Source organism: Peromyscus eremicus, chromosome 4 (assembly GCF_949786415.1).
Source record: "Peromyscus eremicus chromosome 4, PerEre_H2_v1, whole genome shotgun sequence".
Classification (NCBI taxonomy): Eukaryota; Metazoa; Chordata; class Mammalia; order Rodentia; family Cricetidae; genus Peromyscus; species Peromyscus eremicus.
Window position 1 is genome coordinate 125,929,428 of NC_081419.1, and position 15,941 is coordinate 125,945,368.

The 15,941-nt window shown below is 43.1% G+C and overlaps 1 protein-coding gene across 5 annotated transcripts in view; it reads left to right on the forward strand.

Moving 5' to 3' along the window:
* Positions 1-10,241: 10,241 nt before the first annotated feature.
* Positions 10,242-15,941, forward strand: part of Ttll9 (tubulin tyrosine ligase like 9) — a 49,916-nt gene continuing 44,216 nt past the window's right edge. For 4 of the 5 annotated variants that reach the window (XR_009378932.1, XM_059261648.1, XM_059261650.1 and 1 more), the window contains exon 1: positions 10,242-10,325. Coding sequence is in view for 3 of the 5 variants with exons in the window: in XM_059261648.1 (XP_059117631.1) it covers positions 10,248-10,325 (78 nt within the window). In the remaining 2 variants the exon portion in view is untranslated. Of the gene's footprint in view, positions 10,326-12,907; positions 13,213-15,941 lie in introns of those variants that run through there. The other variant, XM_059261652.1, reaches the window with a different exon arrangement.

A 15,941-nucleotide genomic window follows, 5' to 3' on the forward strand; every position in this document is an offset into this window, starting at 1 on the left:
GGGCGGGGCGCTCCCCCCACCCTGGCACCGTCAGGCGCGGCAGTGGGCGGGGGGATGTGGTGGGGAGCCCCCAACGGGGCCCAGACACTCAGTTTGCGGCTGTGCCTGCACCTGCCCGCGGCTGGGGGCAAAGCAGCCAGCTTTTCCAACCTGGGTTTCTTTAGTATGGAGGCTGGACTCATTGCTAAGGGCTCTGCTATTCGGTTTTTGTTTGGGACAAGAAATCAGAAAAAAAAAAATTTCCTTCCATTATCTCCCCCAGCCCATGCAGTCATCCTAGCAGCCATCCTTCTGCTCTCCCACTCTTCCCAACATCCACATCTACTCACCCGTTCTATCCATTTACCCATCCATTCATCTTTCGTCCATCCATCATCTATCTGCCCTCCCTTCCATTTATGCGTCAGTCCACCCATTCACTCATCACTCATCTTCTCTCTCTCTCCCTCCCATCCATCCTCTCATCATCCATCCATCATTCACCCATCAGTCCACTTGCCTCTCAACCTTCCTCTCTCCTATCCACCCTTCCACATTCTCTGGCCCCCAGGAGACGGTGCCACGTGGGAAACTCTACTAGGACCAGACATAACTGCCATTAGAGGCGTGAAGAAACCGGGGTGGGGGGGGTGGGGGGTGTAAATGTGGAGGAGAGCGACGTGTAGAAAGGCTCCAGTCAGCCGTGTCCTGGCTCAGAAAACGGCAACAAGATGTCCACAGTTCAAGCCTGTAATCACACTTGACTTGTTGAATAATCTGAGAAAGTCCCCCTGTGACACTATCTGTCTGCATAAGCACGTTAAAATAAATGAGTCTAGGCGCTTCCTATGGGAACTGAACAGAAACAGCTGAGCCTGCTTTGTTCCTGTGGCCATCATCCCTATCCGTCTAAGTGACTACAGGGGAGTGCCCACACAGGCAGCCACAGAGAGTCTGTTTCAAGTATAATTGGAGAAAAAGAAACCCATTCTTTTAGGTTTCTCCCTTCCTTGAGTTCACAGCATGTTGTAGAATATTGGGATGTCTTACATTTGTTTATGCTGTGGAACTTTTGTTTCATGATGCAAAGATGTGTTGAATTCTTTTATATTGCATTTGTTTAACTCTGTGAAGCTATGTTTTGTCTAAAACACCTCATTGGTCTAATAAAGAGCTGAATGGCCAATAGCAAGGCAGGAGAAAGGATAGGTGGGGCTGGCAGGTAGAGAGAATAAATGGGAGGAGGAATCTGAGAGGAAAAGAAGAAAGAACAAGAGAACAAGGAGAGGAAGATGCTAGGGGCCAGCCACCCAGCCACACAGCAAGCCATGAAGTAAGAAGTAAAGAAAGGTAAACAGGGGGCTGGAGAGATGGCTCAGTGGTTAAGAACACTGACTGTTCTTCCAGAGGTCCTGAGTTCAACTCCCAGCAACCATATGGTGGCTCTCAACCATCTGTAATGAGATCTGGGGCTTATAATAAATAGCTAAATAAAAAAAAAGAAAGGTAAACAGGAATAGAGAAAGAAAAAAACCCAGAGGCAAAAGGTAGATGGGATAATTTAAGAAAAGCTGGCTAGAAACAAGCCAAGCTAAGGCCGGGCATTTATAATTAGGAATAAGCCTCCGTGAGTGATTTTTTTGGGAACTGGATGACAGGCCTCCCAAAAGAGCAAAAGCAAACAACAACAGTGTATATGGGATGTCTGGCTCAGCCTTCTCTGTTTTCATAAAACCCAAATTATTCAACAAATATTTAGTGAGAGGTAGGTACTAGGGACACAGTCATGGGCTAAGATGAAGGCAGTTCTTAACTTCCTTAGCTAGCAGTCTAGACCTCAGTTTCCTAAGCTGTGGGTTTGGCCCAAACTGGATGTGTGACGGTTGTGAAAATTTTGGGCAACAGTAAAAGGTTTCTAAATATGTAATGGCTAAAAATTCAAAATTAAGCACATAGTGAGTCTGGGGTGTTTCAGACAGCAGTCACCTGTGTTGCGTGCGCCATGTCCCATCACTGCAGCCTTGCCTTTGAATCTGCAACACGCACATTCTGCTCTGAGTATGCTGTCAAACACACACCACTCGTGAACTCTACCTGAAACACCTCAGGCCAGATTTGAGACTTTGGTATGTTATGAACTGTAGTGTGTTTACAGTACAAACTACTTTTAATTATGGGGGTGGGAGAAAAGACTCAATATTTTCCTGCCATCATTCCTCAGCATGTGTCAAACAAAAATATCTTCAATTATGTTATGTTGAATTTTTTTTTAAATGCTGATCGAGTTGCTGAATTCAATTTCCTAAAAATGATTACATGAATTTTGGGTTGGGATTAGGACAGACTTTTCAATGACTTCTGACATTTGTGCTACATATTTATACAAAGTGGCATTCTCAGCATTGATGATTATAAAATTAAAATATCAATCCTGGAAAATGTCCTATGGTATCAAATATTCAGCCAAGATTTAGTTCTTTATGCAGAAATTAAACAAGTACATCATCTCATTAGAATGCATATTTGTTAGAGGCCTTTATATATATATATATGATAAAATTATATGTAGATTAAAATTTATTTCAGAATAAATCCTTTTATGATTTATTATCATTAAATGTTTGATTTGTATGCCTACTTTATACACTTATATGCCCAGAGATTATTTCTTAGGGGAAAAGGGCTGGATACAGCTTAGCTGGTAGTGTTTGTCTAGCATGCATGAACCATGGAGTTTGAACCCCAGTATTCTTGTAACCTCCTGCAATCCAGCACTTGAGAGGCAGTGGTTGGCAGGGTCAGAATAGCAAGTTTGAGGCCAGCCTGTGTTACAAGAAACTTTGTCTCAGAAACAAAGAAACCCGAACCACAAAGGGGCAGTGATCACAAATGGAAAAAAATCTAAGAGGCCCTGGCCTAGTCCCTCCCATGAGGTACAAAATACGTACATGTAGAAATTGAATTTTTCTAGTATCCGTATGAAAACCGTGGATGCACATTAGTTGTTGATAATGTTTTGATTTAATTCAGTATATCCAGATACCATCATTTTAGCATTTGGTCAGTGTTTAGAAATTATTGATGATGCGTTAAGTCTTCAAAATGTGGTGTGTGGCTTCCCCTTTGGACTCATTTCAACTCAGGCAATCTGCATGGCAGACGCTGGTGGCCTTATGTGCTTAGTATCAACACAACGCATGTCCTAGATCTAGGCAAGAAGGCAAAGGAAAACGGTGAACAGACATAACGCACTTACCAAAGGTCACAGTTGACTATGAGGAACCTCTCCGAAAGGCGACATTGGAGCTAGATCTGGCACAGCTACTGCAAGAGTGGAGAAGGACAGAAAGACAGCATTGTAGAGGCCTGTGCTGGGGAGAGTGTGGCCTGTGGGAAGAGCAGGTACAACTGGAGCAGGGGGAGCTGAGGCAGGGGCATGACATGGGCTGAAGAGAGCAGTCAGGGCCCCTGCACAAAGAACCCTCCCGGCACAATTAGGCTTATTGTCATTTTCTGCTCCATGGGACAGAAACCAAGGGCCCATGACAGCTGGTTTAAAGGTTTAAGTCCTTCGCTGTGTCCCCCCTGACCCTCCTCTTAGGGAAGTCATCAGGGAGGCCACTTCGGCTGTGCAGGTGGGAGATGAAGACCACTTGGGATGGGGCAGACAGAGAAGCTGCAGAGGGGAAGCACTCACTATGAGTGAAGATCTAAGGGTATGGCTCACAGGATATGCCGACAGAGGTGGAGAGGGAAGGAAGGGACTCCTAGGTTCCCTGACTTGAAAAATCATTATCTCTGCCACAAAAAGGAAAACATCAATAATTCAACATGTGGTTATTGGATGTCAAGTTATAGGTGAAAGTTACACCAAAGACATGCTGATGTTGACTTGAGTCTCCCAGAAGGCCTAGCCCCTGACGTCGCAAAGGAATGCTGGTAAGTGTGGAGGTGTGCTCTCGTAATTACAGCACCTGGAAGAGAGATTCAGGAGAATCAGGAGTTCAAATCCAGCCTTGGCTACCTTGTAAACGAGCTAGCCTAGACTATATGAAATCTTGTCTCCAATATACACATTGTGGGGAATGGGAGGATAATAAAGGATCCCGGAGACAAGGCCCCATACCGGAGACCTGGGAGGGAGAGCCAATTTTCTTTGGTTATTTCATCTATAAAGGGGCAGCCCCAGTAGCCCTTTGTGTCCCTGCTTGGTGCTTAGAGGGAACGATCAAATCACATGTACAAGAGACCTCTGCTGTGGTAAAAGCCCTGAGGAGAGAAAAAAAAAAGGAAGTTATTAGACATCACACATTTAATAGCGATAAACTGTTTGCTCTGCAAGTGAGAGCTATTGAAAAGCTCAACTTTCTTAAATGAATCATGAAGTGACTATTTTACAAAAATTCTGCTAAAACACATCTCCCTGGAAACCAATCCGTGGCTCCCCGTGGTAAACAAAATGATGGCTCTCCAAGACTTGTACACGCCACTTGCTGTCGACTCTGAGTACCTTGTGTTACACAGGAAGGGGGCAGGGTAAGGCTGGAGGTAGATTAACTAATTAATCTCATTAATTAACTCATTAATCAATGGGCTTGAGGTAGAATGATGCTGGCGTGTCCAGTGAAATCCCCAGTGGAGTGGTCTCGCGGGTGACGGGGAGGTAGGGCAATAGGGTTAAAGGGATATAATGACGGAAGCAGAGGGCACACAGGGCTCTGGTTTTGAAGGTGGAGGGAGCTGTGGTGAGGGGACAGTATTTCTGAGCTGTTTTTTCCTATCAAGGGGCCAATGGAGCAGCTACCTGTAGGACGGCAAGCTTCCTTGAAAAGATTCAAAACACACTTAAAAGATAGCCAACATCTTTGGGAGTGTATAGCTGAGCGTGGAGGTTGGCTAAAGGGGGAGAGAGAATCTCTACTTCAGTAAGAGTGGGGAGGGACCCAGGTGTATCACTAACCAGCTCATTTCCTCAGGGTGGAGGCTGCTTGTCTCACAAACAGGAGATTTCAAGAGTTGCTGGTGAAAATTTTAAGGCAACAGAATTACTTTTTTTTTTTTTATATAGCTCCCAGAAAGAACTCAGCCATGTGGACACCTTAATTCATCCAGTGAGACCTATTCCAGGCTTCTTCCCAGAACCTTAAGACAACACATTCATGAGATTTTTTTAAGTCACCAAGTTTGTGGGAATTACAAGTGACAACCAGAAACTCTCTATTGCCTTTAGGAGAAACCATCCTATAGATGGATTTTTTTCCCAATCCTAGCCACCAGTCCCAAATAACCAACACAGAAGCTTAATATGAATTATAAATGCTCAGCCGATAGCTCAGGCTTGTTACTAGCTAACTCTTACATTTAAATTAACCCATATTTCTTATCTATGCTTTGCCATGTGGCTCATGGCTTGTTACCTCATTTTCTACATGTCCTGCTTCCTCGGTGGCTGGCTGGCATCCCCCTGACTCCGCCTTTCTTCCTCCCATCATTCTCCTAGTTTGGTTGTCCCACCTATAACCCCTGCTTGGCTACCCACCAATCAGCTTTTTATTAAACCAATCTGAGCGATGAATCTTCAGACACTGTAAAGGAATATTCCACAGCATTTCTCCCTTTTTCCTCTAAATAAAAAAGGAAGGTTTTAACTTTAACATAGTAAGATTATATACAACAAAAACAGTTATTAAGTAAGAATTATATTTACAGCATCCAGTCCATTTGTGTTTGACAAATTTAGAGAAAATGCTCTATTATTTATCTTTGTGATTCTAAAGTTTTGTACCTAATTTACCTTTTATCACGACTAAGGAAAACTTTAACTATGACTAACTAGTCTTCAACTCCATCAAAGACCCCAGAAGGGTGAAATGTTACCTAATGACAGGGACAGCTGGCTTCCTGCACAGTCACCCTAGGTTCCTTCTATCATGTTAGAGCATCCAACTTTGGCCACAGGCCTAGTGTATCTGACAGACACTTCTGAGAAGCAGGGAATTTTGAAGGACTGTCCTACCTTATCTTGGCAAAGTCTGTCAGTCACCTTTTTTTGCATCCTGCTAGTCCAGTTTAGACAGTAACTGTCAGCAGTTGAGGCAAAAGTAGTTTCTTTGTCCACATGGCTAGCTTTTGTCATAAAGAAAGCAAACTCCATATAGAGTTTTTTGATGCCCATCATCTTCTCTGAAGTAGATTGGTGCTGTCTCACTGTCATGAACCTTAGGTTATTAAACATATTAAATGCCATATTCTGTAGGTATTTGAAGTATTGAAGACCATCTATCTATCTAAATATATCTGTTTATGACGTTGAAAATATATCTAACATGACTATAAATTTGACTATTATAGATGACTATTAATCTGTATTTTTTAATTATACATTACAATTTTAAATGAGTTTCATAAACAAAACAACCCAAACAAGAGTAGGAACATACATACAGTATAACAAAATTAACTTTAAATTTGTATCAATATAAAAAAATCCATACCAATGTGAAATATTTAAGACTAGTAGTTGCGTTTTTTGGTTTAAAAGTAGATTCAATAATCTACCCTTTTATTTGTCCTGTTATTTCTATATCCCCCTGTTTCTTTTCAGAAAGAGATTCTTGAATCTAATCTCCTTTGTTTAGCTTTTTTCCTAACCATTACCAATAACAACTTGTAGCCAACCCCCATTAAATGATAACAAACATCCATAACCAATATTTTGGAAATGTGGATGATATTTTCTCTAGGCTGCTTTCTGTTGTCTGGGGATGCTAGTGATCTTTGAGGGAATCTTGAGAAAATCAGGATAATTGTTAGGTCTTGGCTGGAATATTTTGTGAGGCTGGATCATCTCAGTCAGCAGCCTTGAAGCTGTTCTGGATGCTAGATCACCTGAGTCATCCATTTCCATCAGTGTCTGGTCCCCCTGATCTGAAAATACATAAACTTTTAAAGGCAACATATATATCTGCATTAATACAATCATAGACTGTGCATTGTACACAAGTCAGCCAAAGATGATTTTTTGTTAAGTGTTTGAGAAGGTATATAAAAGGAGTTTCTATTCTGGCTCCCGAGATAACTAAAACCAGGAAGGAACCACTACAGCCTAATGGCTTCATTTCCTGGATCCTGTGCATACCCAAGGTCAAGGCCATTCAATAAATTTGTCATCTGGAGATTAACTGAGGCCGCTGCTGTCAGGGACATTTTCGAAGCATGGGTCTCCAGTGTTTTTGTACTTCCAAGCTCTGTGTGAAGCTGCATTGCATGGCCTGTGTTGTTTACAAGGTGCTCATGAAATTTACCTTGTGAAGTCCAGAAGAACCGAACCAACACCCCAGTTTAGACCTGTTGCTGCTGCTCCACCACCTCCACCAAAGCCATGCAGAGCTGGATTCTTTTTTAAACTTATTTATTTTTAATCATTCATATATGTGATGGGGGTATGTGCACACGTGAATGCAGGTACCCTTAAAGTCCAGAAGAGGGGGTTAGATCTCCTGGGACTAGGTTACAAGTGGCTGTGAGCTGCCATGTGGGTGCTGGGAACCAAACCTGGAACCTCTACAAGATTAGTGAATGCTCTCAACTCCTGAGCCATCCCTCCAGCCCCAGTATCTGGATCCTTAAGGACAGAATGAAAACATCTTCTGGACCCACATGTGCAACTGATGTATTTAAAACCCCAATTTATAATTGTCTTTATTTATGCCCTTCAGATGCTTTGCTGTTAGTTTCTAGTCTTTTTCTCCCCTCCCTCTTTTATCCCTTCACCCTCCCTTCCCTCCTCTCATCTCTCTCTCTCCCTCCCTTCTTTTCCAGACAAGTTCTCACTATGTAGCCCTAGATGGCCTGGAACTCAATAGATAGCCAGGCTGTACTCAAACTTGCAACAATCCTCCTGTCTCTATTCCTCAAGTGCTCGGATCACAGATGTGTGCTCTCATCCCCATTCATTTGTAGAATGAACAGAAACAAATTTGTAGAATTTGCAGAAAATTCCCTGTTCCTGTCTGTGATGTGTAACATTGTCTGCTTGACAGGGTCTAGAACCACTTGGGAGACACATCTCTGGATTACTCATAAGGAATTTTCTAGATTGGGTTAATTGAAGTTTGAAGACTCATCTGAAAAAAAGGTGGCACCATTCCATGGGCTGCATGGGAAGAAGAAGATGTTCTGGGCTGCACACAAAAAAGAAAGGAAGTCAGCCGAGCACCCGCATTTGTCTTTTCTGACTCTTGACTGGGGCTGCAATCAGTCCTGTTGCCTCATGCTCCCATCAACACCCCTCCCCAGCACGCTGTGTACCTCAAACTTTGAGCTAAAGCAAACCTTTCCTTTCTTACGTCAACAACAAAAGTATCTAACAACCTATCTTTTGCCCATTTTTCTTTTGTAGAAGCCAGGGTGGTGACCTCTTTTAATGTTTTGTGAGAGTTGTTTGGGCATTCCCCCCGTGAGTGTACGTGCGCGCGCGCGCGCACACACACACACACACACACACACACACACTTTATGACCTTCTATGTGTCTTCTTTCCCTTAGCATATTTTTTAGGTTCATCTGCATATCAACATCAGTGTGCCTCTTTATGGCTGAGCAACATTCGATTATATGTATCTAATATGTAACTAATTTATCTCTTGGTGGACATTCAGGTTGTCTCCATTTGAGAGCTGTTGTGAATCCTTCAGGTGTGAACATGTGTATATGAACATTTGAATATTTGCTCTCAATTACTTTGGACATATATTTAGTCTGGGGCTTTGTATTCTAGTCTCACAGTTGGTAACTATCTGTTTAATTACTATTTTCTCATAGTTCATTTAGTTCCTGGACAGTGTTGGCCAGGTGCCAAGTGCCGAGCACTGTTCTACACTCTGGGAGCAGAGTGGAAAACAGAGAAGAACTCCTTCCCCTCTCTTCTTTCTTTCTAGATACTTACAGGAGGAGATAGTGAGGATTTAGAGGAAATTTTCCAGACCGGAGTTATAGATTGTTAGAGAAGTCCTGAGATAAAGTACCAGTTGAGGTAAGGGCAGAGGAGCAGAAAGTGCCTTCAGTAAGGGTGGATTTCAGAATGTGGAGATGAAAATTAAAGGTCAAACCACCCACTGGAAACAGGTTGGAGACTGCATTGGAAGAACAGGCCACAGATTGAGCCGGATGAGCTTGGAAAGGCTGCCCACGGGTGGGGGGTGATGGAATGTGTGTTCCAAGTGCTCAGGCAGAGAACCACTTTGAGATGGACAGTGTGAAGTAGGCACTAGAGCGTGACGCTGCAGCAGGCATGGGGGCTAGCTCTGGCATACAATTGGTATTTAATTATTATTACAGCCTGGCTAGTGGCTTACACCTTTGATCCCAGTCCTTGGGAGGTGGAGGCAGAGGCAGGCAGACCTCTGAGTTTGGGGCCAGCTTGGTCAACGAAGTGTATTCTAGGACAGCCAGCATTACACATAGAGACCCTGTCTTTAAAAAAAAAAAAAAAAAAAATTATTATTTTCTGTGTAGGATATATCTCAGTTGTAAAGTGCTTGTCTATTATACAGAAGGTCCTAGGTTCAATCTCTAGTACCATACACACAAATCAGAATTTGTATAAGATTATAAATAGCTTATTTTTGTTTGTTTTTGTTTTTGAGGCAAGATTTTATGTCACACCAGCTGACTTTAAACTCATCTTCTAACCAAGGATGCCATCGAATCCTCTTGCTTTTACTTCCCAAGCAAATGCCACTGTGCCTGGGTGCTTAAGAGTTAGAAATAGTGAGGGAGCCAGATGTAGAGGTGTGGTTGTGGCAAGAGTATCCGGAGTTCAAGGTCGTTTTTGGTTATGAAGTGAGTGAGGCTAGCCTGGGTAACGTGAGACCCTGTTTCAAGCAACAAAAAATCCAAACCCAAATTAAAAAAAAAAAGAAAGAAAGAAGACAATGTTTTGAGGAGACCAAATAATCAGGTGTCCTGGTGAGGAAACTTCCTTCAGTAGAATTGGAGGACTGCGTTTTCTGAAACGTGACCATTTTTCAAGTGCATTGCTTTTCGATTCGGGGGGAGTGTATCTGGACATCTGGACAGTAAGTGCAGCGGCGGGCGGGCGGGCAGCCTCTAGCAAAGTGTATCCTAGGCAGAGAAGTGGCACAAGAGCAAAAGGTTGGGCATCTCTTCCAAGAGGCCCGGGTCGGACCGAGCGGCTACTGTCCAGAGGCGTGACCTAATATGTCATCCAATCAGAGTGGTGGATCCGGACACCTCCCTTCGTTGCCATGGAAACCAGACACACACACGCTCTCGCCGGCACCGGTGGCGGTTTGGTTTGGTCCCGTGTCATGTCGCGACAGAAGGTAAGAGTGACACCATTTCGATGCTTTTGATGTCCTTATAAGAAAGGGAATCGCGGAGGGATTCAGAACAGGAAGATTGGGGGCAGTTATTAGAGAGGGGGGCGGGAGTGTGAAGAATACACCCGTCTCTCTAAGGACTACAAGTCCCGACATGCCGTTCGCCACACGAACTGTGGCGCATGCTCCGCGAGACGGGCATGCTGGCGGGAAATTTACTGAGTCTAGAATCCAAACTGCACCCAGCTATTTCTGTGGCCCCTAGACACTTTCCTGACTTAAAGAAACCTTTAGAGATTCTTTCATCCCCCGTTTGCCTGTCCGTCCGCCTGTCCGTCCATTCACCCATCAAATCTCCATTAGTGGCTGTTCCAATCCCAATGCTAGCTGAGTCTCAAATCAGACAAGCTCGTGCGCTCTAGGAAACGACAGGCCAACTCTGATTTTAAGACTATAAATAAATAAATAAATAAATAAATAAATAAATAAATACATACATACATACATACATACATACAAAAAATAAATAAATGAATGAAGAAAGAAAGAAAGAAAGAAAGAAAGAAAGAAAGAAAGAAAGAAAGAAAGAAAAAGGAAGGAAGGAGGGAGGGAGGGAGGGAGGGAGGGAGGGAGGAAGGAAGGAAGGAAGGAAGGAAGGAAGGAAGGAAGGAAGGAAGGAAGGAAGGAAGGAAAAGTCGCTCTAGAACCCAACATTCTGGCCCCAACCAGCTTCTTCTCTCGTGTTTCAACTTGTCGGGATGGCACCTCTGATTCTTCCCCTTTCAGCACAGAAAGCGAATCTGTCTACCAGCAGCGTGCTGTGAATTTACTACCCCTGCCAGACTTTGTTATTCTGCCTAACGTCTGTTTAGCATCGTCTCTCCTTTTAGACTCCAGGATCGGCCTGTTCCCTGTATCCCTGTATCCCAGTGCCAAGCAAAGCCGGCATACAGCTATCACTATTGAGTGACTGCTGTTGATCAAGTTAGAGAAACTGAGGCGCTATTCTGACTCCCGTTTTCATTTCCTACATCCAATAAAGCCTCCTCTTTGGACTTTGTGGATTGAATAAATTTATGCCCTCCACCTGCACTACCACTGTTAAGTCACGATTCACTTCTGAATTAACACCCACGTTGGAAGACATCTCACTATTAAAGTGTCATTAACAAAAGTAAAACAAGTGTCTGCTGCAGTAGCCCTTCCCATAAATCCTGTTTTCTTTTGATACTGAAATGATTAAGGCAACACCATCTTGTTCGGACTCCATTTTGTGTTTATTTAGACAGTTCTCAGGCCCTCTACCCCCGTCCCCCACAGTTGTCATTTGAGATTCCCATGGCCTTGAGCATGGTTCAGTTGTACTAATCAGAATAATTAAACTAAAATAACTAGAAATGATATAAGTAAAAAATAATTGGCATGTTATGTCTAAAATAATTACTATGCTCTTCTAGGAACAAACATTTCAAGGTTACTTTGACCCTAATCTAACTGTGATGTAAATTATGTCTTTATGGCTTTTGCTTTAAAAACTCTGTACCCCAGAGCATGAGCAGCAAGAGTCACAAGTCCATTCTTAGTCTGGCTATTAATAAAAAGGACTTAAAACTTTTAGTTGGCTTAATCAGAGTGGTTGTCAATAACTATCTTGCATGGATCATTCCAACACCAGCTAGCAGATGGGGTCATTTTCTCCATGAATTAAAGAATTACCAGACAGGGAACAGTCTCAGGGCAAAGCAAAAGAAAAGTTTATTGGCAAGCACTAGAGAGACCTGGGACAGAGGAGGAGGCCCCAGAGCTGGGAAGACCGTCAACTCCTAAGGGGTTTGGGTTTCAAGCCCAAAGGCTTACGGTGTTCCACCTGGCAATCCCTGTCCCACTCCCTCTGTCAGTCTAAAGGTGTGGCCCTTCTACAGCAGGGATTCGGGCTCTTTGTTTATGATCACAACAATAACTTTAGTAAGATCCTGCCCTGGCGAATAAGCACAGAAGCAACTGTAACAGGGTCCCTTGTCCCAGTATATCAGTACAGAAATGCTTGTTGGTTGGCTGGGATAAGAGTTGGTTCCCCAACCCCCTCTGCCCTGGGGGCAGGTTGGTGGTACAATAGAAATCCATAAGGATTTTTTAAAAAGGGAAAGAAAAGAAATCTCACCAGTGCCATTGTTTCTTCCTGTCCCTTGGAGCGGAGGTAGATTGTATCATAAATAGAGTAGGGCCAATAATTGGAACTGAGGGTTCTTTCCGAATCCCGGACCCTTCAGGGGGTCCCAACCCTGGCAAAGGTACTCATTAGAATAGATTTACCTTTGATAGATGAGAGCCACCAACTTCTCGCCATCAGCTGAGGCTTAGGTGTGTCTGTGCGGCATGGGAAATATCCTCTGAGCCTCTGGGTTGCTGAACCCAGAAAAGAAGGGCTGGGAGAACTGTGCCCCTGGGCACTGCACGGAGCTCCACAGTCTTAGGCTTCCCCTTCTGCTTGTCATGTGTCTGTGTTGTCATAGACAGATGATGCAGTAGTTCTGATAAACCATTTACTATTCCGAAAAAGACATAAAACCAATCTCTTCTGAGAACCCTTAACCTTGGGTGGGTCCTCATGCCTTCTGGGAAAGGCTAAGCAAGGACAGTGACATCACATTTACAGTTCATAGCCCAGGGAGGTGGCTCAGTGGGAAGAGTGCTTTCTGTGAAAGGACCCAAGTTAGAAAGCCCAGAACTAAGATGAAGCTGGGCACAGTAGCACACTTCTGTGACCCCAGTGCTCCTGCGGTGAGATGGGAGGTGGGGGCAGGAGAGTCTCTGGAAGCTTGAAGGCTAGCTTGCCTGGCATATAGGGCAGTCGACAACAAACGAGACCTTGTCACAAACAAGATGGAAGGTGAGGACTGATACTCAGGCTTGCCCTCTGACCTCTACATGTGCAGCAAGGTCATGCACTCTTACGCAGGAAAATGCATGCATGCACCACACACACAGTTCTTGTGGTGTCAGGCAGAAGTAAATGGCAAATGTCTCTGAGGAACTAGAGCTTGATGACTGTGATGGGTGAATAACACAATAATTATCAGTGAAGGATGTTTTTAATGAATTTCATAGTATTTCCATAGTGACATAAGAAAAGATGCCTTAAGAAAAAATTAAATTAAGTACTTGTCCTTGAAAAACTAGGGAATAGCAGGAAATTTACCCCTTTTGGTAGAGGATGTTATAAAAACCTATAGTAACATCATTCTCTAAAAACAAAATTTTATTACATTTTTTAATTGATGTGAGTGTGCAGCTGTGTTCCATGCCCCATGTGTGGAGGTCAGAGGACAAGTTGCAGGAGTCCATTCTCCCATTCCACCATGTGGGTCTCCAAGATTGAACTCAGATAGTCAGGCTTGGTTGTGATGGGGGAATGTCCTTCTGTATGCTGTGAAAATATGTTGCTCTAATTGGTTGATAAATAAAGCTGTTTGGGCTATGGCAAGGCAGCTTAGAGGCAGGCAGAAAATCCAAACAGATAGAAAGAGAGGAGAAAGACAGAGCAGAGGAGATGCTGCCAGCCACTACCATGAGAAGCAAGATGTAAAAGTACCGGTAAGCCACAAGCCACGTGGCAAAGTATAGATTTATAGAAATGGGTTAACTTAAGATATAAGAACTAGATAGCAAGAAGCCTGCCATGGCCATAGTTTAAAAATAATATTAGCCTGTGTGTGTTTATTTGGGTCCGAGCGGCTACATAGTTGCAAGCTCCTTTATCCACTGAGCCATCTTAATGGCCTCAGCAATATCGTTTCTAAAAGTTGAAACAGGAAATGTCCCTTAAGACCAGACGCAAATTAAAGATGTTTGCACTAAAAACTTACAGTCAGCTGGGCGATGGTGACGCATGCCTTAATCCCAGCACTTGGGAGGCAGAGCCAGGCAGATCTCTGGGAGTTTGAGGCCAGCCTGGTCTACAGAGAGAGATCCAGGACAGGCACCAAAACTACACAGAGAAACCCTATCTCAAAAAAAAAAAAAAAAACCAAAAAACAAACAAACAAACAAACAAAAAACAAATAAAAACTTAGAGTCAGCACTGTATTAGGGTTTAGCCATTGCAATAAAAATAAACAAAAGGCGTAGACACGGAAAAGGAGGGAGTAAATTTGCCTTTGTTCATAGACAACATGTATATACATAGAAAACTTGAGGGAATCTATAAGCTACGTCTATTGATAGTTCAGCAAGGCTGCTGACTAAGGTAGAAAACATTAACCAGTTTTGCTTCTGTTCGTATCTGTTTCCAGTGGCTGCTGTAACAAGCTACCATAATCCTATTGGCTTAGAAAGCTTGTTATCTAATAGGCCTAGTGGTCAGAAGTGTGAAGCGAGGTGTTGAGTTAGAGGCACCATGGAGAGCTGTATTCCTGGGAGAGGTTATTTCATGCCTGTTCTGGTATCTAATGGCTGCCCTCTCTCATTGGCTTCTGGTCTGCTTTTGCTGTCAAAGCCCATCTTCCTCACATTCATCACTCTGACACTTCCACCTCCTTCACCCACAGTTGCAGATCATTGTGATTATATCAGATCTATTCAGATAGTCAGAATGAGCTCTCTATTGTAAGGTCACTGGAGTAGCCACTTAATTCCAGCTTATCCTTAATTTCCTTTTGCCTGTAATGTAACATATTTATATGCTCTAGGGATTTGGATATGGATGTCTTTGGGGTGGTATTTTTCTGCCTATTACAAGTTAGTATCATCAGGATCTGGATTTGATTCCCAGAACCCACATTAAATATATACATATATTATAATATGTATATGTACACACACACACACACACACACACACACACACGTGCGCGCGTGTAATCCCAGCACTGAAGAGGTAGAGTCAGGAGGATCCTGGGGCTTACTGGCTACTCAGTCTAGGTGATTTAGTGAGCACTAGGTTCTATACTCAAAAAGATAGATACTGCCTCAAAAAATAAGGTGGAGACTGACTGAGAAAGACACCCAACCTTGACCTCTGTCTTAGTTAGGGTTTCTATTGCTGTGAAAAGACACCATGACCATGGAATCAACTCTTATAAAGGAAAAACACTTAAATTAGGGTGGGTGGCTTAATTTTCAGAGGTTTAGTCCATAATCATTATGGTGGGACAGGGTGGTCTGCAGGCAGACATGGTGCTGGCTACATCTTGAACAGAAGGCAACAGGAAGTGGACTGAGATACTGGGCATGGCTTGAGCATATATGAGACCTCAAAGCCCACCTCCACAGGGACACACTTTCTCCAACAAGTCCATTCCTACTCCAACAAAGCCACAACTCCCAATAATGCCATTCCCTATGAGTTTATGGGGGCCAATTACATTCAAACTAGTACATTCCACTCCCTAACCCCATAAACTTGTAATAATATCATAATGCAAAATGCATTTAGTCATTTAGTCCAACTTCAAAAGTCCCCATAGTCTATCACAGTCTCAACAATGTTTTAAAGTCCAAAGTTCAAAGTCTTTTCTGAGATTAATGCAATCTTTTAACTGTAATTCCCTATAAAATCAAAATAAAAAACAGATAACATACAGGATATATACTACTATTCCAAAACATAGGGAAGGGAGCA